At 34.1% G+C, this 23,627-nt stretch overlaps 1 protein-coding gene and 1 pseudogene across 1 annotated transcript in view; one reads left to right on the forward strand and one right to left on the reverse strand.

The window, feature by feature from the left end:
• The window catches only part of LOC126726676 (fatty acyl-CoA reductase 2, chloroplastic-like), an 8,817-nt gene extending 7,149 nt beyond the window's left edge, over positions 1-1,668 (forward strand). Inside the window, exon 9 of the mRNA XM_050432004.1 lies at positions 1,121-1,668. Within this exon, the coding sequence (XP_050287961.1) occupies positions 1,121-1,283 (163 nt within the window). The 3' untranslated portion in view covers positions 1,284-1,668. The remainder of the gene's footprint in view (positions 1-1,120) is intronic.
• Positions 1,669-12,452: 10,784 nt separating this feature from the next.
• LOC126728548 (CMP-sialic acid transporter 2-like) lies at positions 12,453-18,358 on the reverse strand (annotated as a pseudogene).
• Positions 18,359-23,627: the final 5,269 nt, after the last annotated feature.

Below are 23,627 nucleotides of genomic sequence, written 5' to 3' on the forward strand. Positions count from 1 at the left end.
AATCCTCACACCACACATATTATTGTGACTCTAATTCATTCATTTCAGCATTTGACAATAAGATGTTGGAACTAGGGCTAAAAAAAAACTATAACAATAAATAAGTGAATAATGGGGAGGTTTCAAGGCCAACTACAAATAAATTACTCAAGTCACCTAAGCAAGAATCATACAAATGCTTAGGACTTTTCAAAATTTTTAAATCGTCACAAGAATTGGCACATTATTAGTAGTAAATTTTCATAAATGAATGAATTAACCAGGGTAAATAGTATAAAGCTTCTTTTGAAACTTGGCTTGTATGTCTCCAATTTATTTCTCAATTGCATACTATATAGAGCATTTGTCCACGTACATGACATTAAAATACTATACACATTATCTACAGAAGTAGGAATAACCTCCTCTCCAAGCTTACATCTACGGACAATACCAACCAAAATTGATTATCAAAAATAGGTATTACAACTATAAATAAACTCTCACAAATGAAATCTCAAACATAAACTCCCCTAATTAAACACCCAAAGATATTGATATCTTCACATTAAAACAGTAGAGTCTAGACAAAGCTTAGTCTTTACAAGACAAAATTTTGCAATATGAGATTGGCACAAGGCAAAATTAAACTTTGCTCCTAAGCCTCACACACAAAATTTAGCTACACCACCGCCTCATTTATCGGGATTGGCACACCTCCTTACTTTTCCTTTTCAATAATGGGATTACCATCTTTGATCAAATTAGTGCACATCTTTAATATTCTTATAATCAATGTGAAATTTCAAAATCAGTAAGTAATTTTCTAAACTTCACCTATCATGGGCGTGACTTAACAAAAACAATAGGTTTCTATAAACTGTACTCTAAAACCACCATCCAAATCAAAGGCACAATTGATTGTTATTGATCTTAAATCAGAATAAAACTAGTTATAGACATAACTAGTCTTTAGAAAATCCAAGGTGATTGCAATCCATACATCACTTTGTGTGTTTGCTCAAAATTCTTTCTGCTTATTTCACTAATGTTATAATTAGGCCCATAACATTGTTGCTTTTCTCTAGTTATTACTTGCGAATGATTTGTTGAGCTACGGTTACAAATGATTTGCTACCAGGTTTGACAATCACAATACCCAGAAACTGATGGAAGGCATGTCATTGGAAGAGATGAGGGACTTTGGATTCAACATAGGCAGCATAAACTGGGAGGATTACATCTTGAATGTTCATATTCCAGGTTTTAGAAGGCATGTATTGAAAGGAAGACTTGGACTCTAATATTTATTCTTTTGTTACCAGGATCCCCATAGCTTAATAGGGTGTTGGGGATTCTTGCATTTGTGCTTATTGTACCACTTGAATAATGTCCAGAGAAGACTATGAAGTCTGTGATACGTGCATTATCATTCTGTTAGGTTCTAAAGTGTAGGACTTTATGTATTTAGAACTCTAATTTGTATTGTTGGCAAACCATGATCAAAACAATGTGTTTAGAAGTATTTAAAGCTAGCTCAAAGTTGTATGTCAATGTAAAGTTGGAATCGAGTGTAAAGCAGAAAGCACTGTGGCTTTCGGCCTGGCTCGATCGATCGAAGCTTAGGCTCGACCGATCGAAGCTCGGGCAGATTGCTTTTCTGCAGAATTTTCCAACTCAGCCCTAGTTGTTTTAAAACATTTTTAGGGTTTCTTATTTGTCCTAAGTATAAAAGGCAAACTTTAGCCACGTTTTAGTGTTGCTTATATTGCGGTTTGTGTAAATCTCTTGTGAGATCTAGAGGAGCTTTCCTTTACACAAACTTAGGGTTTTCAAGGAGGAGATATTCTCTACACCTTGATGATCAAAACAGTTGCTGCCATTAAAGCTTAAAGAATACACAAGCGGGGGTGCTTGTAGCTGGTGGGAATCCAAGAAAAAATGAGTCCGTGGATTCGGAGTTTGCACGTGGTCGTGTCAGTAAGTTCTACTGGTTGGTAGCATTAGGAAGTCGAGCGGGGATGCTTGTAAGTCCTTTTGTATGAACTTCGATTCTTTCAAGATAGTGGATTCAAGTTTACCTTGAGGATAGCTAGGTCAAATCCTTCCCAGGTTTTTACCGGTTTGGTTTTCTAAATAATCATATCATTGTCTTATTTATTTTCCACTGCTTTGCATGATTTGATCTTTATTATTGTGATAACCTAGACTTGTTTAATTGGACTAAGTAACAACTTGGCTAATTACCTAGGTTTAATCAATTGTTTAAGGGGTCTAAAAACTGTCACATTCTCAAAGTAATATTGGGATTCCTTTACAAATAATAATAATAATAATAATAATAAAGTAATATTGGGATGATTCATCTTGTGTGATGTCTCATGTCTTGGATGGAAGTGTGCTACAATTTTTTTTTTTTTTTCTTTAAGAAACGAACACATACACCCGAACCCTAATATAGCAGACTGGGTCTCTAGTCGCAGGGAGGTTTCATTTGTTGCAAGTGACACACTCGAACAAGGACAGTAGGTTAGCTAGCGTGTAAACGGTCTTGAGTGAGTCAACCTAGGTCACTGGCATGCAATCGAATCTGTTTTTGAGTGGTGGTTGAAGATGGTCTGTGGCGAGGGATCTCCTATCCGTGTTCTACTTTGCATTTCAAAATATTAGAAGATAAATTCAAAGAATATTATTATTGTCAGTGAATCTCTTGAGATATTGTGAGCGTTTGGGGAGTGTTTATTCTTGCGTTTTCAGTTCCACATTTTTTTTTTCTGCACGTGAACAGTAACCTCACATGGGTTCACTGTTCACGTACTGTTCATGTACTTTTTACACATTAAAAATATTAAAAATGGGTCCCACGATACTATTCACACATTTAAAAATTATTTTGCTACAGTACTTTTAGTTTTCAGTTTTCAGTTTCAACAACAATAAGCTCAATCCAAAAGGACCCATTGAGAAACTCTTTTATTAATCATAAACATTGACTCGCTTCAAAAAAAAAAAAATTTATAAACATTAACTTATCTAAATCTATATCTATATTTATACATATTTAAAAGTTGAAGCATAGTACTTGTGTTGCTACTTCTGTTGAGTCATATCAGTGACCATATCATTATTTTTTATAGGCCAAGAATGTATTAATTCCTTGTGATGAATTAACCAATTAATTAATTAAGTTAATTAATTAATTCAATTAGCATACAATAAGTGTGGTAGTACAAACAAATCACCAATTAAGTTAAAATGCAGCAGAAAATAAATTGACACGTGATTTGTTTATAAATGGGGAAAACCTATACGGCAAAAACCCTACCAGGTGATTTTAAGGTCACCACTTCCGAAAATTCATTATTATCACAACAAGCGGCCACAAGTAAAGGAATCCCTGTACCTTATACCAACCTACAGTTGAACTCTTATCTCAATACCCAATTGGACTTGTTCTATAATAGCAATCTCTCCTTTCAATGCACGGCTCCCAGTACGTGACTAACCAATTCAATGCGCTTATCCCAGTACCCGACTTACACACCAACTTGAGAAAGATGTTGGCTACAAAGTTCTTTAGTTCATCCACACGATGAAGATCAGGAAACTTCTTAGTTACAAAACGCTATGGTGTACAAACACAGCAGCTTCTTGAATAGAAAGATGAACTAGGGCATATGTCTCCGGTTCACAATATGCTTACAAAAAACTTTTACGTTGAGGTGCATCAGCTATGACGACCCTTAAAACAATCCTTATATATATTTAGAGTTGTGAGAAAAGAAAGTCTAAACATCTATATGCAGATTGGATAAAAATCAAAACTAAAAATATAATTTTCTTAAACCTCATCTATCGAGCAGCTGTCGAGCATCGAGCTTAAACAGCCATTTAAACCTCGATAGATACTAGCTGTCAAGTTAGCTGTTGAACTTTAAAATCCAACACTTTTTTACTTGTTTCTTGAACAGACTTGTATGGTTTTAACACTTGAACTTGAAACCTTGTTCCTTGAAGCATTAAACACATCCTAGATCTACCCAATTACAAGTAAAGTGCATTTTGTCAAAGGATTAGTCAATTTTATATTGACATATGTTCCTAACATGATTCACATATGTCCTAACAATTTTCTTTCCATTAATAAACAAAATTATTTTATTTTCACTCTTTTTATATTGGTCTTTTAGTGCTTCCATAGTTTTCACCTCAGCTTCCATAACACCCCTGACTTCCTCTCTCCATTATTTTCAACTTCTCATGTAAGCTCTTTAATGCCTCTCTCTCTCTCTCTCTCCTCCTTTCTTTCCTCTTCCTCTCCTAATTAAATCCAACCGTTCATACTTGTAGTATTTATTGTTTTAGTTTGAGACCAATATAATTTAATTATACTTTTTATGCAAAGCTTGAGACTAACATACTTTTAGGTAAAGTTTTCCCGTGCATTGCACGGGTTTCCAACTAGTCTATATCTATATATATGTCTAAAAGTTGAGATGTCGAATTTAACGTTGTTGTACTCCTGTTGAGCCACCTCATCAGCCACCTTATCCTTTTTTTTAAATTTCCTTTATGATTTTTCTATTTTATTTTATATAAAATAATTAAATATAGTTAATGGACAAACCTATTAATGCATTCCATTACTATTCAACATGTTACTATTCATTTGTTTTAAATGCAAATATTTGACTATTCAGCTACCCAAATTGATTCCAACTTTTCATTTTCTTCTTCATTTTTTTTTTTTTTTTTTAAGAAACCCCTATCCTTTGGGAATATTATTAAGTAATGAACTGAAGGTCAAAATTGTAGACATCAATCGTGTCTAGAGGAACAGACTCCATCCAAACATCCAACGGATTAGGCACAGCTCTTCTGGCAAGTTTATGGGCCAAACAGTTATCTTGCCTCCTAATATGGTGAAAAAGAAATACAACTAAAAAAAGAACAAAGAAACTTAATGTCTTGTAAAATATGCCCAAACTCATATTGAGCCATATTGTCGCCATTAATGGAGTTAATAATAATTTATGAGTCACCTTCAACTATCAAGCTGTGAAAACCCAACTCCTTTGCAAACCAGAGAGCTCGGCGCGTTGCTAGCACTTCCACCATCTCTACCGAAGCAGGTAGTGGAATCTATTGTGTCAGAGCAGCCATTACCAATCCGCTTTCATTACGGATTATAATACCTAGACCAACAATGTTTTCTTCAGCAAAAAGGGCCCCATCAAAATTAACTTTGAGCAAACCTGCCAGTGGAGGACACCACCTTACGGATCTAGCTGTTCGTGGGAGCTCCTCATGAGTGGGCCGAAGTTGATTGTATTCCAGGAGAGCCTCATGAGCCATGGAACAAATCTTAGTTAATAGAGCCATGTCTTCCTGCATACGTAACTTATTCCTACACATCCAAATCAAGGATGACGTCCAAGCAAATAAAGCAAAACAGGATAAGTCCTATTATGCAAGCTAAATAACATCTGGAAAGCTAGAAATAGAGTTAGTGGCTTCAATCAAATCAGCAAAATAAACCTGCCATACTGTGGCTAATTGAGGACACTTCCAGAGAGCATGTAGTGCATCCTCAAGACCCGTCTTGCACTAGAGGCATGTGTTCTCTGTCAACAGCTTACGACGGAACAGGTTAGCTCTGGAAGGTAAGGAATCGTTCCCAGCATGCCACATGAGCAGATGGATTCGGTTTGGTACCTCCACCTACCAAATTCTATTCCATGTGCTCTTCATCACTCCCATAGAAATTGAGTTAGGATCTATTTCACTCACATTCTCCATTTCCATGAGCAATTTATAACCTGACTTAATAGTATAGACCCCATCGTGATTCCTTGGCCAGAATATCTTGTCACAACTACTAGAAAAGCTTAGTGGAATAGCTTTAATAATAGACGCTTCCCTTGGCAAGAATATTCTGTCAACCTCAGCGTCTCTCCAATTGCACTGGTCTTGATCAATCAACGAAGCCACCAAAGCATCTGGATTATTGTTCGAAATGGGAGAGCTGACTCTACCATTCTCGGCTATTGGTAACAAACTGTCTTGGTAAATCCAAACTGAAGACCCATCACCAATCCTCCGCCTCATACCCCTTATAATGACTTCATGCCCTTTTATTATGCTCCTCCAAGCATAGGATTCATTTTTAACCTTGGCATCAAAAATTGATTCATGTGGGAAAAATTTTTCTTTAAAGAATCTAAAAAATAAAGTGTCCTCCTTTTTTGCCAATCTCCACACTTGTTTGGCTAACAAAGCATCATTAAATTTTTGTAGCTCCCGAAAACCCATACCACCTTCATTTTTTGGCCTACAAAGCTTACTCCATTTCACCCAATGCACCTCCTTCTTTCACCCCTTTGACCCCACCAAAATTTACGAATCATAATCTCAATCTCATTGCATAAAGCGTTGGGGAGTTTGAAACAACTCATAGAATATGCTGGGATGGCTTGGATCACCACCTTCAAAGGAATCTCCCTACCAGCTTGAGAAAGGCGTTTCCCCTTCCAATCTCTAATTTTGGACCACACTCGCTCTCTTATATAGAGAAGGCTAGCCTTCTTGCTTCAACCCACAAAGGAGGGAAGACCCAAATACTTCTCATATTGCTTGATCTCAAGTACACCTAGCAAGGAAATAATAACATCTTGCATCCCTTGTGGAACATTTTTGCTAAAAAATAGAGTTGTTTTATCTCTATTTAGCTGCTGCCCAAATGCCCTCTCATAAGTCAAGAGGATGTTTAGAATATGCTAACATTCTTGGATAGAGGCCCTGCAAAACAAGAGACTATCATCTACAAAAAACAGGTGGGTTAGTCTTGGGCAATTTCTACAAATGGAAATGCCCCTAATATTCCCAGATAGCACAGCTTGTTTCATTAATCCATGGAGACCTTCAGTGCAGAGGATAAAGAGGTAAGGTGAGAGAGGATCACCCTGTCTAATACCTCTAGTAGGGTGAATGGTACCTATAGGTTCCCCATTAATTAAAATGGAGTAAGAAATAGTGGTAATACACTCCATCATCAAAGCAACCCATTTCTCATGAAATCTCATCTTCCTTAATAATCCTTCCATAAAGCCCCATTCCACTCGATCATAAACCTTACTCATATCGAGTTTAAGAGCCATAAAACTTGTTTTTCCCGATTGGTGATGCATCATATAGTGGAGAGTTTCAAAGGCCATCAAAATATTATCAGTAATAACCTTTCCAGCCTGGAAGGCACTCTGATTTTCAGAAACAATAAAGGGCAGCACCTTCTTTAAGCGGTTGGCTAGAACTTTAGACATCAATTTGTAAATTACATTACATAAACTAATTGGTCAAAATTCAGAAATAAACTCAGGGCTCTTCACTTTAGGGATGAGGGTCACAAAAGTATGATTAAGATCATGTGGGATATGACAATTATTAAGATAGTCAAACACAGCATAAGTAACATCATCACCCATCACAGGCCAAAAAGATTGGAAAAAAATAGGAGGCATAACATCCGGGCCCGGTGCCGTTAAAGGTTCCATGTGTTTTAAGGCAAGATCAACTTCCTCCCTAGTGAAATCTTTAATAAGCTCCTGGTTCATATCCGAAGTTACCTTAGGTTCAACTGCTTCCAAGACCTAGTGTATGTTAGTAGGATGCGATGAAGTGAACAAGGACACATAAAAGCTGATCACAATCTCCGCAACTTGGCTGTCCAAAGTGCACCACTCATTATCACTATTTTTCAGTCCCTTAATTCTATTCCTCTTGTATCTATGCAAAGCCCTGTTATGGAAGTAACGGGTGTTATGATCACTCAACTTAAGAAATAGAGATCTTGCCTCTACGGCCACATCAAGCTCTCCTTTTCCAAGAGCTCATTTACCTCCAGTTGTACGACACTCACAGTGGTTGTATCGGACCCAGTAGCTGCTGCCCATTCAGCCTTGATCAACTCCTTAGTTTTTTCCTCCAATTGACATCTTATACTACCAAAAGAGGGTCTACTCTATTCTGTTAAGCTCACCCCACAATTCTTGAATTTTTGTGACACCACGAGCATGGTACTAATGTCCGAATTAGTTTCCCACATTGCTTTGACCGTGTCCCCACACCCTTCCTCCTTCAACCACATTTGCTCAAACCGGAATGGTTTATTCTGGCAAGCTATGATACCTTTCAGGCTAATAATAATCGGGTTATGATCAGAAGAATGGGCTCTAAAATGTTGCACCCGAGTTGCTTGGTTCAGTTCCAGCCAAGAAGTATTAGCGAAAGCTCAGTCTAGCCTTTCTAGCACTACACCTCCTAATCGTCTGCCTCGCCATGTGAATTTATGCCCAACATAACCCAAGTCTACCAGCTTACACTCATCCACCATATCACGGAAACCTCTCATCTCTGATTCCCTCCTTAGAGCCCCTCCAAGTTTCTCATGCCCCCTTAGAATTTCATTAAAGTCACCAACTCAAATCCAAGGTAGGCAAAATTTTTGTTTCACCCCTCATTATTTTCTTCTTTCTAATTTCAAATAATTGTTAAAATTGAATAATTCATTATCATTTAGTGGGTATATGCGCATATTTACTATTCATTACAAACGTTACTATTCATTAGATGCAAATATTTAACTATATTCAGCTATTCAAATTAATTTCAACTTTTCGTTTTCTTCTTTCTAATTTCAAGTAATTGAATATTTAAACTTTTCATCTTCCTATTCTAAAAATAAAAATAAAAATAAATAAAATAAAGTAAAAAGTCTTCTTCTCTTCCTCCAACCTTTCCCCTCCCTCTTTGCCTCTTTATCTCCCTACTACTCTTTACTTTACCGTTAAACTTTCTTCACCATTTCCCCTTTCTTATATTTTAACTCTTCTTCTCCCTATGTTATTTTGTATAAATTTGATATCATTTATTCGATTCAATTCATAATTTTTTCCACACAAAAATTGTAAGTACCCTCTCTCTCTCTCTCTCTCTCTCTCGCATGATTTTTGTTCTTTCTTATAACTCTAATTTAAGTTGATGGTTTTATTTATTTATTTTTTTTGTGTTGTATTTTTTAAATTTGCTATCACAAATCACCCTTATAGCTTTGGTTGAATTTTGGTTTGGGTTAATATGTAGTTTTTTTTTTTTTTTTTTTTTAAATAGAAATTTAAGTATATATCAAAACAAAATATACATGGCTATGAATTTAAATGTGCCTACCAATGGACTTCCACTGAACAGAAATGTATTCACAATGTTTTTAGCTTCATATACATCTTTGGTAATGTGAATTTGAGAAAGAGAAAAGGGTAGGCAAAAGATGTATGGTCTTTCATAATCCCCTCTGTCTTGATGAAAGTGAAAGGCCTATTAGTCTCCTTTCTACTGGAAATTTGTATAGAAAGCCTTTTACTATAAGTTCCTTGACTTTTTGTTATTTTGTAATCACTTTATAGTCTATACTATGACAAAAAGTGAATAAACTTTTTTTATTTGTAGAGTATCAAAAAAGTAAAAAAATATTCAGGAAAGTAATTTTGTTGCATCCCATGTGTTTGGTAAAATTTCTTTTAGAAATCTTATATGTTTTTCTCAAATCTATTTGTTATTTTTATTTTGGTAATTTTATAACAAATTAGCACCTCCACCATCAAATTTTTAGTTAATCTGAACTTTCTTGATAAGCTTTTACTTTGCTTAGTTGATCACCTTTACTAAAAATGTCAAAAAGAAAAGAAAAGAAAATATAATTTACTATATATCATCATTATGCTATTAATGTTTTAATGTATAGATACTTAAGGAACTTTTTCTTTTTGCATTTTATTTTATTTTATATTTCCACTTTATAATATATGATTTATTGATAACGATCTATTGCATAATTATCTTTATTTACTTTTTCAATTAGTTTCAATTGTGCGGAAGAAATAGACGTGGATCTAAGTTTTTGAGAAAAATATATCTATAAGAGTTAAATCTCATTCATCTGTATATAGTAATAAACAAAGTATACATAGTTACAACTTGGTCTAATAGTTCTCACACTATCAATTTTTTTTAAAAATAAAATTATTGCATTGTGTTTTCATACATATCTCACTATATATAATACTTGACTACAAAATATATTTTGTTACACTACAAAAAATTTCTAATTTAAAACATACAAATAGCACATATTGAATTTTTAATAATATACAATCTAATATATTAATTCAATAATTATCCAATAAAAAAAATCATATCAAAATTTCTCACATATCGCGTAGGTCTTCGACTAGTATATATAAAAGCAAAAACCTCATATAGGAGTGAATGAGATCCTGCCATACAGTGCTCTAATTTTGCATTTAACATTTTAAGTATTAAAAACAAAAGCAAAAATAAAGATAATTAAAGACTGATAGTAATAACTAACCACATAAGAATCTAGGGAGAGATAGAGAGACACAAAAATGTTGTAGATTGTTAAATGAAATGAAATATTTCAGTATTACCCAAATAAAAGACCTGAGATTGACAAAGCATTTGTAAGAGAGTGGAAGAGGAATCTGAGGGGCCTCCACCTCGGTCATACTAGCTGCCCACCACCATCAAGCCACTGAAACCCCCTATAAGTAATTTTTCTTTTCTTTTTTCTCTTTAAATTAGGGGCTTAAATATGATATAGGCTTGGGTAATTTGGTTGGATAATTTTTTTTCTTTTTGGTACAAAAGTGGAGAGAATATTTGGTGTGCAATATAAAGTCATATTCTACTATGGTTTTAAATCATTTACAAGACACATGCATACACACTTGCTCATACCATGTCTTAATATCATACTATCGATGAATGGAAGACAGTGAGAGAGTTGGGTAAACTTTCATTTCATGGTATGCAATCTGTGAACACAACACAAAATAATTGATTTTCATGGTCTTATTGCTCTTTAGTATTTAATTTTGGTTTCATGATTTTCTTAAAAAATTAGTCTTACATTGAGAAGGCTACAAATGTGTAGTGAAACTACTAAACTAATTTTTAATATCCCAACATGTACATGTTTCTTTGATCTAATTTAATTTACATTTTCTTTATAATATATATACAGCATTCTCCAGAACTATTTTACATAAAATATCATAAAATTGTCTGTGCATCACACAGACAACTTACTAGTTCTATATAATTTGTTAAAACTTAAATACAATTAGCTTAGGTGTTGTACTTTTCATAAAAAAAGTTTAGGTGTTGTAATTTACTTTTGCATTGACCAATAAGCTACAAAGTTGAATATTATTAATATTTACAAAAGATAATGTTGTTTTGCTTTATTGCTTAGTAATATATTATTCGGTTGAATTCGATGAAAAGCTACCTACAATACTTAAAATTAAAAGAACTGTATCTAAATTTTATCTTTATACTTCTTATTAAAACAAGTGAATTACAGTATTTTCTCATTCAACGTTTCTGAACGAAGCAATCCTCCCATAGTCCCATTTTAAAACACAAAGACCATATGCCTGCTCTAAGTTGGAAGCCACAATTTCACCTTCTGAGCAAAGTTAATGAGTACTGTAGCAAGTTTGCATGGTTGGAAGTCTACATACACTTTCTTGATAATTTTTTTGAGTGATGTGAATGATTCTAATATTTTTATCATATTTTTTAAAAAATAATACTAATTAAATTTATTATCACGTCAATTCTTAAGTTTTTATAATAAAATATATAGTAACTTTTTATAATTTTTTTAATACCAATTTATAGATAAGTTTGTGGTATTTTTCATATGTAGGGAACTTCTATTGCATTACCTCCTGTATTCTTAAAATGAATACACGAAATGCATCATCATAACTCATAACTAATTTGCTTGTCCTTGCAGCTGCCACTCAAGTATTCAAAGAGCTATTCTTCAACCAAGGTATAGTTGAATATATTGTGTTCAACTTCATTTCCACTTTGCCACTGCATTTGAGATTAATTAAACAAGATGCATTCACCTAAATAAGATTTAAAGTCGAACAAAGCAAAACTTTTCTTTATTAGCCTACTGAATCCTATGTTATTGATATGGTGCGGTTTGAGGAACCCCCTCTTCTATAGCACAGCTTATATGTGATGATTTTGGCAATATACATAAATAAAAGTGACTTAACATCTTACTCCGCCAAAAAAAAAAGTCATCAATTTCTTAACCTTAGCAAGGCAAGCTGTCAGTAAATATTATCCATTGTGAATGTTATCATTGATTTGCTTGAGTTTTTATTGCTTTTAGCCTTCCATCTCACAGCCCTGCCTTAAAACCAAATCTCAAGCATGACTCAATCAGCAAGTTGGTTTGGCAAAACAAGCAAAATGAAGGCCGAAGCCTAAAATTCTTAGATATAATTGATCAAACAGGTTTTACAGATGAAGCTTGTCAAATCATATACCAACATTTGAGTAAACTTTTCATTGTAATTTTACACCAAAAAAAAAAAAAAAAAAAAGGTCGAAGCAAACACTGTAAACCAGAATTGTTTGAATCCTGATCTTGAATTAATAGTAACTTTAAAATACAGGTACATTACTGATTTCATGGTAATCTGTTGAAAATCATCATAGAGGAGAGTTGAGGTGAGGGATGAGAACCTTTACACTGAGCAAATTTGGGCAGAGCTGGTATGGAGTCATCTTACTTCGCAACAGCATGTTGATAAACACACAGGATTACATTGCTGGAAGCAAGAGAAATAAAGTAATTAAACATGACAACCATCAAGCTTTCAATAGTTATTACTGTTAAAAACAAGTAATTATGGCATCATCATTCATCAATCCCAGCATTATTTTAATGCATGCCAGAACAACAGAAAAATGACCAAGTTGTTCATAACATGAATAAAGAATATATAGGAGGGAGATGAACCATGTAACCAGAAGTAACTTACATTGTGCCAGCGATGAAGGCAAGCGAAAGATTAAATCCGAATATATAAGAAGAAACCAATGCTGTGAAAAGCATTGCCACTGAAGTAGAATACACCTGCACAGCATGAGGAAGCTAATAAAAATGGGAACTTCAATTGCGAAGTGCAGAAAATGATTGCAGCAGGATGGTAACGTATGCTTCTCTTAAATAACACAATTATAAAGACCAATTTAGCTACATAAAATGCTGGAAATATATATATATATATATATATATAAGTAAAAATTAATTAAATAATCAAAAAGAGTGCCACCCAATGCCCACAAAGGGCATACAACAGGTACACAACTAATTTTGAGGAATAATAGCTTCAGGTCATGTAACAACTTTCACACCCTTCAAAAAGAGTGCTGGCCATTCATTAAGGCTGAACGTGGGCAAAGAATACAAAGACCAACAAGTACTTAGCAAGAACTATCAATGTTAAATTTGCAACAATAAAGTTAATCCTAAGATCAATAAAGCCAACTGCTCTGACCTAAGCCTTCACCAAGTACAAAAACAACCCAAAATAACCCAGAAAGGCCAGAAATGGGTTCCAATAGAGCCTAAAGACAAACATTGAATTTTTAGTGCCAGAAAAGGCCTTGGTTAAATTTTTACATTCCAGTATATTCACAAATTCTACCATCAATGAAGGATGGCAGATGTCTTTTCACTTTTATGGGCCAAAAAATAACTGACGATTGCAAAAGAATTCTCGCTATGAAATGCCAAGGAATAGTTCCAGGACATTATATAAAATCGCATAAATGCATTTCTGTTAATGTCTTACAAGATTCAAGTTCATATTTCCCTGACTGACATACCTTCACAATAATGTCAGTATACTTCATTACCATAGATACAGCAAGGCCACTGCACATGAGACCATTTAAGCAGATTGTATTAAAGGACAGGGAGTGAGAAATCTAGGACTAAGCAAAAGCTAAAGCATGCAAGTAAGCTACATTTTACTAAGCCAAATTGGATATTTAAGATACCTTAGTGCCTGGTTGAGAATCATGAGAACTGTAATAAATGAGTATCCACAGAAGAACTTCATCACTGCATCCAAAAAAGAGAGAGAGAGAGAGAGAGAGGCTAGAATTAGGGATGGCAATTTTTGCCCGATCCGCGGGTACCCGGCCCGGCCCGACCCTAATGGGTCGGATTTTACCCGGTCCGATAACAAATAGGGTCGGGTTTGGGTTTTAAGAAAAAAACCCGAAGCGGGTCTGGGTTTTGGAAAAAACCCGGCCCGAACCCAGACCCGACCCGACCCGTTTAAACTTAAAACAAAATTACTAAAATACCCACCTATATATATATATAACTTATAACAAACCTTAATCCTTTTTTTCATTTGTCTGAGGTCTCTCCAAGCCGCCTCCTCTCTGTGCTCTCACCTCACCCTCAATAACTGTCTCAGTCTCATTTTCTCTCAAGCCACCCCACACGGCCTCACCCAGTCACCTTCACCATCACTCTCAGTCACTCACCGACCCACACTTACCTTCACTCTCATCACTTGATGGTTGCTATTTCCACGGAGACGCATGGAGGTTAGATCGGAGAGAGATTTGCGAGGTTTAGGCCGTGAGCTTCGGCCTAGAGGTGGAATTGGTGGCTGAAACCACCGCCGATCATCAGAGATAGAGCCTTGGTGGACCGAGTTCTCCAATTTTTATTTTTGGGTTCATTTTTATTCTGGGTTCATGTACTCTCTCAATTCTCAAATCTGTGAGTTTGTGTTTGTGATTTTGTGAATCTGAGTTTGTGATTCTGTGTTTGAAAGGAAACTCTTTTTTTCTTTTTATAAGATTGTGTCTCGAATCTGTGAGTTTGTGTTTGTGTGATTCTGTGTTTGAAAGGGAAAGTCTTTTTTTTTTTTTTTTTTTTTTTTTTTTTGAGATTGTATGGCCATGGATTAAGGCCCTGAAGTGGCTGGCGGAGCCCGCGGGGCCCGACGGGACCCGACGGGGCGGGTTTGGATTTAAAAAAAAAAAACCGTTTATTAAACGGGGCGGGTTCGGGTTTTGGGGTTGGACCCGCGGGTCGGGTCCGGATATAAAGAAATCCGACCCGAATCCGACCCGTTGCCATCCCTAGCTAGAATTACTTGTTCATCACTGCATCAAAATCTTGGGTCACTATAGCAACAGCATTAAAAACCATACCAAATATATATAAGCAGAAGTTTTGCACATTTATGTTTCTTGAAGGACGCTTTTTCATTATAGCCTGTGAAAAATGAAAATCATAAGCAATGTATCACTCTAATGAGAGTTTTCACTTTTTTAACTCAATGGATCACTAAAAAACTTCAATCAGTCTTACAAAATCTGTCAATTAACAAAATTCAACCCAATCATTGATCAAGCCATACCAAATATATATAACCAGAAGTTTTGCACATTTATGTTTCTTGAAGGACGCTTTTTCATTATAGTCTGTGAAAAATGAAAATCGTAAGCAATGTATCACTCTAATGAGAGTTTTCACTTTTTTAACTCAATGGATCTCTAAAAAACTTCAATCAGTCTTACAAAATCTGTCAATTAACAAAATTCAACCCAATCATTGATCAAGTTTTGTCGGGTTAGGATTCAAAGAGTAAATGACTAAACGACAGACATGAATTGTAGTTCAGAAGAACTAGAGTGCAAACTGTGTACTTAAAAAACTCACCTCAGTGTACACTCCTGCAAAACCACTTAAAAGTGCCATGACCTGCAAAGAAATCACCCCCAATTATGATAACAAGAAACTTAAGCTATAAAATGTTTTCCTCTGGTTTTTCTTTTTTCTTCATTGTTGTATTAAGAGTGTAAAATTTTGGTTAACTCACAATGGCCATCACCCAACCTTGAACAGGAGTTTGAAAAACATCATCAGAACTGCCAAAACAATGTAATCTTCTAAGGCACAGACAATTAGTTGAAAGTAGAAAAAAAATAAAAAATTTTGAATTTCAGGAAAAAATTATACAAATAATATAGTTAGAAATAATGTTCAGTAATTCCTACATCTCAAGTACATGGCTAAATGCACCAAGATATCATCACTTCATAAAAGTGATATTAGATTTAGTAAATAATATTTTCATTCATTACTAGACTACATCTTGTCCTGTAACATAGACATGAATCATACATCTATCAGTATGGATTGTACATCTGACAATTTCAATAGTATCTTTAAGGTCAACATTCCAAAACTCAAAAGACAAGTAACTAGTCTGAAACAGTCCATAAATAAGATGTGTGAGAAATCTTACTTTGTTTTTAGCTGAGTAATGACGCACCCAATACATAGTTGAATGAAATCCACCCATTACATATTGCTTAACCTGAAAGAATATATAATTGGTACGCAAAACTCAATAAAAATTTTGCAGTCCGAATTGGTTTGGCTTAAATTCTTAATTCGTTTAAATTAGCCTTTTTCCTTAATCTTTCACTCTCCGTCCTCAGATACATAGCCTAAGAGCAGCTGAATCAGTACATATATTCATGCTCATGGATGCATTTCACATTCCCAATATGTTTTTGAATTTATAAACTAGACAAAGAAAAAGAAAAAAAGGAACCAATTTTGTTTGATCTCTTTCTCCTATTTGGGCATTCTTAACATCAAATATTTCTAAGGGTATCAACAAGATGACATGTAAACTAAATGAATTATTATGACTCTTCCATCTTCATTGTATTTGTTAAGGGGCTTTTGCAAACGTTTTCCATGATGAAATGAAAAAATCCAATGTAAATGATGGTAAGGACTTACTTCTTCTTAAGTATAATTCTATACAAAATGCCAGTACTGATAATATTCAGATTTTTAAGTATTTGATAACCCGGGGCATCCAAATGCTGAAGGATGTGGTACTGCAACATAAAAGAGAAGAATACACATTAATCAAACTTCAGCAAGCAAGAATACCAATGGAACTGTGACTACCAAAAATAAAAAAATGATTTCCACAACTAACCTGGAGCAGATTTTTGACAAGGTAAAGTAATGCAGGAATGGGGTATACAATAACTTCATCAAATGTTGTACTCAACCTAGTTCAAAGGCAGAACAAGAAACAAAAAATAAATAGAGATATGATTGGAATGAGAATGTGAACTCAAACTAAAAACATAGTTGAATAAAACAAAATGTGCATTTCATCTTAGATATGGTGAAATCATTTGGTGCATGCGGTGTAATATCAATATGCCCTCCTCTCACGTCAGAGTGAGCTCTACACATGGGTCCTACAAATCGGACCCACCATTATGTGAAGTACATCGAGTGTACAGAATAATTTATCCTAAATATGATAATTCCAACTTAATGAGAACATTAAATCACAAGTATTATAAAAACTTAGCATAAAAACAAACAAGGAAAACCTGTTATCTTTAGTAACACCTTCACTTCTCCATATTCTTGCCAAGGCTAAAAGTGATAACCCACATTTCAAATTCTCTACCTAATTCAAGAAAAGAGTAAATAAATCAATACCCATTTATTTGAATACCTAAAAGAATGACATATATCTATTCATTTGATAGGTAAGATTTGAACCTGAGACCTACCAGACTGAATGTTGCACATAAATTACACTTGAAACATTGATTGATGTTTTTTTTTTCTGAAAATTATTCTTGTGCTTACCATAAAATTTGTAGTGGTAATACTATACTCATACTTGCCATTTCTTTTAGACCACACAATAAGTATAATTTGCAAGCTCGTAAGAAGTGTCAATGCAACTACCATAATGATCCTATAACAAAAACAAACAAACTTATATAATTTACTTGCTAGTCTCTCTAAATTAAAACTTGGGTTTTGATTAGAATTTGCAAAAAATTTAAAAAAAAAAAAAATCATACTTGAGCTTCCATTTGGACCAGTCAATGGTGGTATCTCCCAAGGTGGGCACATTAGTCACTGAAAGAGCTTTCTGGCTTTCTATGACATCTACTTCACCATCACCATCTTCATCCTTTTGCCACAAAAATATAAATATATAAATTAAGGAGAAAATTTGGTTTAAAACTTATTTACTATCTTTTTATTGGATGTGAATTTTCAACATTAGATTAAATTTTCTTCTTAAATTCTTCATGTTTACAAAATTTCCAAAAAATTAAAAATTAAATTTTTAAGTTTTTGTAACCTAAAATAGTGCACAAAAAGTTAAGTTTATTAATAAAATAGTAAATAATATTTAATTGGCACGAAATTTGACATAATTATTTAGATTTTCAGAATATATAATCTTTTTTTTTTTTGGAGTTGTAGCTATTGGCTACAAGGGTGCAACCAATCTTGTAGCAAAACTTCATCCATAAATTAAATAGATGGGTATATATATGGGTTCCACATGAGTGAAGAGGAAAAGAAAGGTACCTGATCTTTGAGTTTTCTATATTCCATTTCCGTATCTTCGTGACCTCTTCAGAAATCTCTCTCTCAGATTCTATTTTGGATTCACATGGCTAAGATCGCAAAAGTGCGTTTTCTGAAAACGCGAAACAAACTAACAAAGTGCAACTCAGATCAATAATACAACTATATTTTCCTGTATGCATTATTATTCTTTGGTTTTCAAAAGAAATCAAGTTTAAAAGAAGCTTCTCAAAAAAAAAAAAAAAAAAAACAAATTTAAAAGATATATATATATATATATATATAGCAAAGTGTATTGAAATAATTCAAATGGTGTTCGACCAGATCTTCAACAAAGACATTAAAGGCTAAAAATGGTGTCAGTTTGGAACAACTTATCTTTTTCTTTTTTTCTTTTTTCCCTGAAAACCTTTGTAAGTAAAAGTACAATAAGTAAATAGTAAAAGATAAATAAAATAAATAACTTATATAAGACCCACAAATAATAAAAAACAAATAAGTTATAAATTGGCTTATAAGTGAATCACAAACAAGTGCCAAGTACTACTCAAATATGTACTAATAAACAGGGGTACTAAAATTAAGGATGATTAGAAGGTTTTACATAAGATTTGCAATTCGTGTTCAACTATATAAGTCAACCCAATCACAACCTATTTATTAATGGTTTAGGACCCATCATGCCTAACAATCAACAGAGCAACACAATTTGGGTAACCTTTTGACAAATGGGCCACGTTGCAACGTTGATAACCCATCTTCAACCTTATTAACAATTAATAATTAAACAAAAACTTATAATAGTTATATCGATAATGTAACAATATTAAAATAGAATGCTACAAATTGAAGTTTTTTGAATGGTGGGAAAGTTCTAATTTTCTCTTTCCTTTCTAACTATCATGATTGGATAAACCTAATCCCCACTATATTCTATCACTAGGGAAATTTAGGCCAAGTTGTAACTAATCTCCCAATCTGATATGTAACTGACCAACGTGTACAAATCCTATTTTGCATATGAGTAGTTCTGTTTTGAACATGGTTAATTCTATTAAAAGATTGGAACAAGATTTACGCGCAAGTATAACAATGGATGATGCAGATAGTGGTGTAAGAGTCAAGAATGAAGAAGGCGTTGAGGTTTCAGAACTAAATTTGCAAGTACTGAGGCATAAATGTGAAGAAGGATTCAAGAAAGCAAGAAAGGGTGGAAAGAAGAGTTTGATGGATTGCGTAAAAGAGTGTAAGAAATCTGATAAATTATTCAAGGTTCTGAATGCTATGAAGGTTCAAGTAGCTGAACTTAGGATTGAGCTGTCTCTTTTGATGGATGATTTCATGTTAATGATGTCGGGGAAAGAACAATGGGCAGAAAAGATTGGGCGATTCGTGTCTAAACTCAATGGTCTTAGTATTAAAAAGATTATCAAGTTACCGAAAAAGGGAAAAATTGAGAAAAGAAATCTGAAGAAGCTCTTGAAAATAAGAAGCCCAATTGATGACCTATTAGATAAATTCCTCGAGCAAGTTCTAGATCTATTCTGTGATCAATTCATTGTGATAGCTCTGCATTTGGAATCTATTATGAGTCATTGACTTCATCCGGAACCACAGGACTTTATGAAGGTGAAACTGTAATAGAAAACAGAGGAGAGTTCTGGAGAATGAAACTCTATCTCATTGAAAATGAATTGAATTATCAATTAATACAATCAGATAGGTATATATACACCAAAGCTGTAACTGAACCAGCTGTAACTAATCTTTCTCTCTACCAGTAACTAACTAACTAGCAATCTAACAGATTTAACCAAACTGATACACGTGCCTGTCACATGCTAAGTTAAATACATATGTGAAACTAAAAACTACATGCCGTTTCTATCTATTAAGATTGGAGCTCAGCTTCTTATCTGTACTCTGCTTCTTATCTGTGCTCTTGATTCTGCTCCTCTTAGCTGCTGCATTACTTCCTTTTGTATCTTGACAAACTGGCTGCCTACAAATGTGGTCTCAAGCAATCTGAGGAGATGCTGAAGGGTATAGGGGAGAATATTAATATATTGACGGCAATATTTTCATCCGAACTAGATTGTGAGGACGAGAAGACGATTGACGATTTGCATTTTACGGAGTCTATGATAGTTCGATATTGGAATAAATGAGGATTTTCATACAAGATGGAGTGAAAGGTTTGAGGCTCAATTTCTTTGCTCTTGTAGTGTGTCCAAAGCTCCTACGCAAAGGTTAAGAAGGTGCAAAGGTTAGATAATGACAGATTAGATATAAATTTCTGTTCTTTTTTATTGATTTGATATTGTGGGATTTCTTTAGTTTTGTTGGTAGTAGAACACACAGCTTGTCAGTTGTTTGGCGCACAGATTTAAAGATCAATTGTAGTTGGGAAAATGGATTGAAATTGTAAAATTTTGCCAAATAAACAATTTTTTGATAACGTTGGATAGTTACTGAATTTGAGTTCTGGTTGGTCCCTCCCTTGTTTCCTTGTATTTTGCTAAATGTCCACAACTTAGTTGAAAGATTGAGTGAACTTTGGTCAAGGGTTGTTGGATTCTTTTTAAGTGTTGAACTTAAATGGGAAGATTGTGTGTAAATTTGGGTCATTTGAAAGAATATCAACAAAAGTGTCAAACCTATCTCATTTTCAAAAATGTGAAAGAAGAAGAGAGAATATGGTTAATATTCTATTAGTCAATTCAGAAAATTATTGTAAAATGTCTAGGAGTTCAACAGAATAAATATGCATGATCAGTCTTGGAAGGACTGTAAGTTGAATTTGCTTTTCTTCTGCTAAGTGGATTTCACTATATATCATGTTATTAATCCCCCAAAAAGAACTTTTATGAAGCCTTACTCTGATATAATGGAACCTGTGTGCATGACCTTAAAATATCAATGTTGTGTCAGACTATGAATTCTTGTAAGCTTGACCAATGGTGTTGATAACCAGAAGGAAAAGTTTGTGCCCGTAGCGAAACTTAGAAACAGCATTTCACATTGATAATACATGTAATGAATTCGAAGGAGGTGTGTTTAAAAAAAACCATGTTATGAATCTAGCCTTTCTCAAAATACACTCCTCAAATGTGCACTAACCACAAAGCTGCAGGTTGTTGCTCTTATAACCCATTACTTCATCATGCATAATAGTTGTGAATTTCAGTTTCGAACTATGTCTTGCTATACTTGTCTCTTAAAAGAAAAACTGTCAAGACAGAACAAACCTATCTGGATTAGATTTCCCAAACGAAGAAGGTAAAATACTAGTGTCATTTTCTTGTGGTCGTTGTGGAAGTTTACAGCCAAACAATTACCACATACCGTTTTTTCTTCTTCTATTTTCTTTACCGAAAACAATTTGAACCTTCAGCTAGAGCTTGCGATTGGGGCAGCATTGCTGTCCCGGAATTTCTTGTTGAAAGAATCGGAAAGGCACCACAATAACTGACCAGGGATCTCCTACAAGTGTTCTACTCTACCTTCCAAAATATAAGAAGATGTTCAAAAAAATATTATTATTGTCAGTGGAATCTCTTGTATGTAGGCTGTGTAGAAAGATATTGTGATACTCTTTAATTAATCATAATCATTAACTTATCAAAATTAATTCTAAATCACTATTCAGGCATTTCTTTTCAAATTTCGTATGATACAGAAGATGAAAACAGAGTTGCTAGTATAAAATATGAAGACATACCGACATGGTTGCAATGGTTTTCTTATATTCTATTATGTGAAAATATTGGTGCACATTTTTAGACCCCTTAAAACACAACTAGAAGATTAACCTATTTAATTAACCAAGTGATTACTTAGTCAAATTAATCAGATCTAGGTTAACACAAATATATTATATCATGTATAGCAGCGGAAAATAAATAACACAACGATATGATAACCCAAGAAAACCAAACCAGTAAAAAACCTGGGGAGGATTTAACCTAGCTATCCTCAAGGTAAAACAAATCCACTATGAAGGAATTGAAGTTTGCACAATAGCGATTTAAACCACTAACATCCTATTGCTACCTCGAGTAGGAAACTTACTACCACGGTCACGTGATAGCTTTGAGTCTACGAACTACTTCTTTCTTAGATTCACAGCAAGCACAAGCACTCCTACTTGATTATCTTTAAGCTCTTTATGTAGCAACCGAACTGATCATCAAGTTTTTGACATAATCTTGATTCTTGATAACCCTAAGTATATGTGAAAACAAACACCTCGAGATCTCACAAGAGATTCACATACATAGCATAAACAACAACACTAAAACATGGCTAGGGTTTTTTCTTTTATACTTAAGGCAAAACATAAAACCCTACTCATCAAACGAGCTTGGGCTGAGTTGGAAAATTTTGCAAAAAAAAATCTACACGAGCTTCAATCGATCGAGTCTAATTCTCAATCAATTGAGCCAGGCAGATTTACACAGTAAATCCTGCAGTATACTCGATTCCAACTTTACACAAAAACATATTTGAGCAAGTCTAAAACAAAGGAAAACGTTTTGATCATGGTTTGCTAATATTACGAAATAAAGTTCTAATACATTTAAACCTAAAGCCTTAGAACCTAATAAACTCCCCCTTTGGCAATCTGTGACAAAACACAAACTAAACAAAATGCTCAAAGTTTACAAAAACAGTCCATTACAATAACATTGCCCAACAAAAACAAATTCAACCCAACTACTATCTATTAGTTGCAAGTGTAGACAACAACATGACTAAATCAACCTGTATATTCCTGAAACACTCAACAAACACATAAACGCATGTGTGAAAAATACAAGTAAAACAAAATAAATTCATGATTTCACATAAGCATAAACTATAAGACATATATCATGAATAACCTCATAAATATAAATCAATAATCAAAGTAGCATAATGTGAAACAAGAAACAGATATAAATACATTATAGTATCTCCCCCTATCATAGACAACTCAAACAAAACGAAAATACATCATGAGCCAAAAAAATATAAATACAAGATGAAGTACCTAGATACAATCTAAAGTTCCACAGCTCCAAAATACAAAAACTCTCCTATATACTCCCCCTTTTTGTGACGAATTGCCAATGGGCAATCATAACTCATCATCAATAGGAGGTGGCGGAGGTGATCATCTAAGACTCTCTAAATCCGCTCACAAAGATCGAAGCTCATCAAGCATGTCTACCAAAAGTTGACCATGAGCCACCTGAACGGTCATGACAATCTCCAACATATGACGAATGTCCATAGCATCTGAAGTAGAAGGTGG

Source organism: Quercus robur, chromosome 5 (assembly GCF_932294415.1).
Source record: "Quercus robur chromosome 5, dhQueRobu3.1, whole genome shotgun sequence".
Classification (NCBI taxonomy): domain Eukaryota; kingdom Viridiplantae; phylum Streptophyta; class Magnoliopsida; order Fagales; family Fagaceae; genus Quercus; species Quercus robur.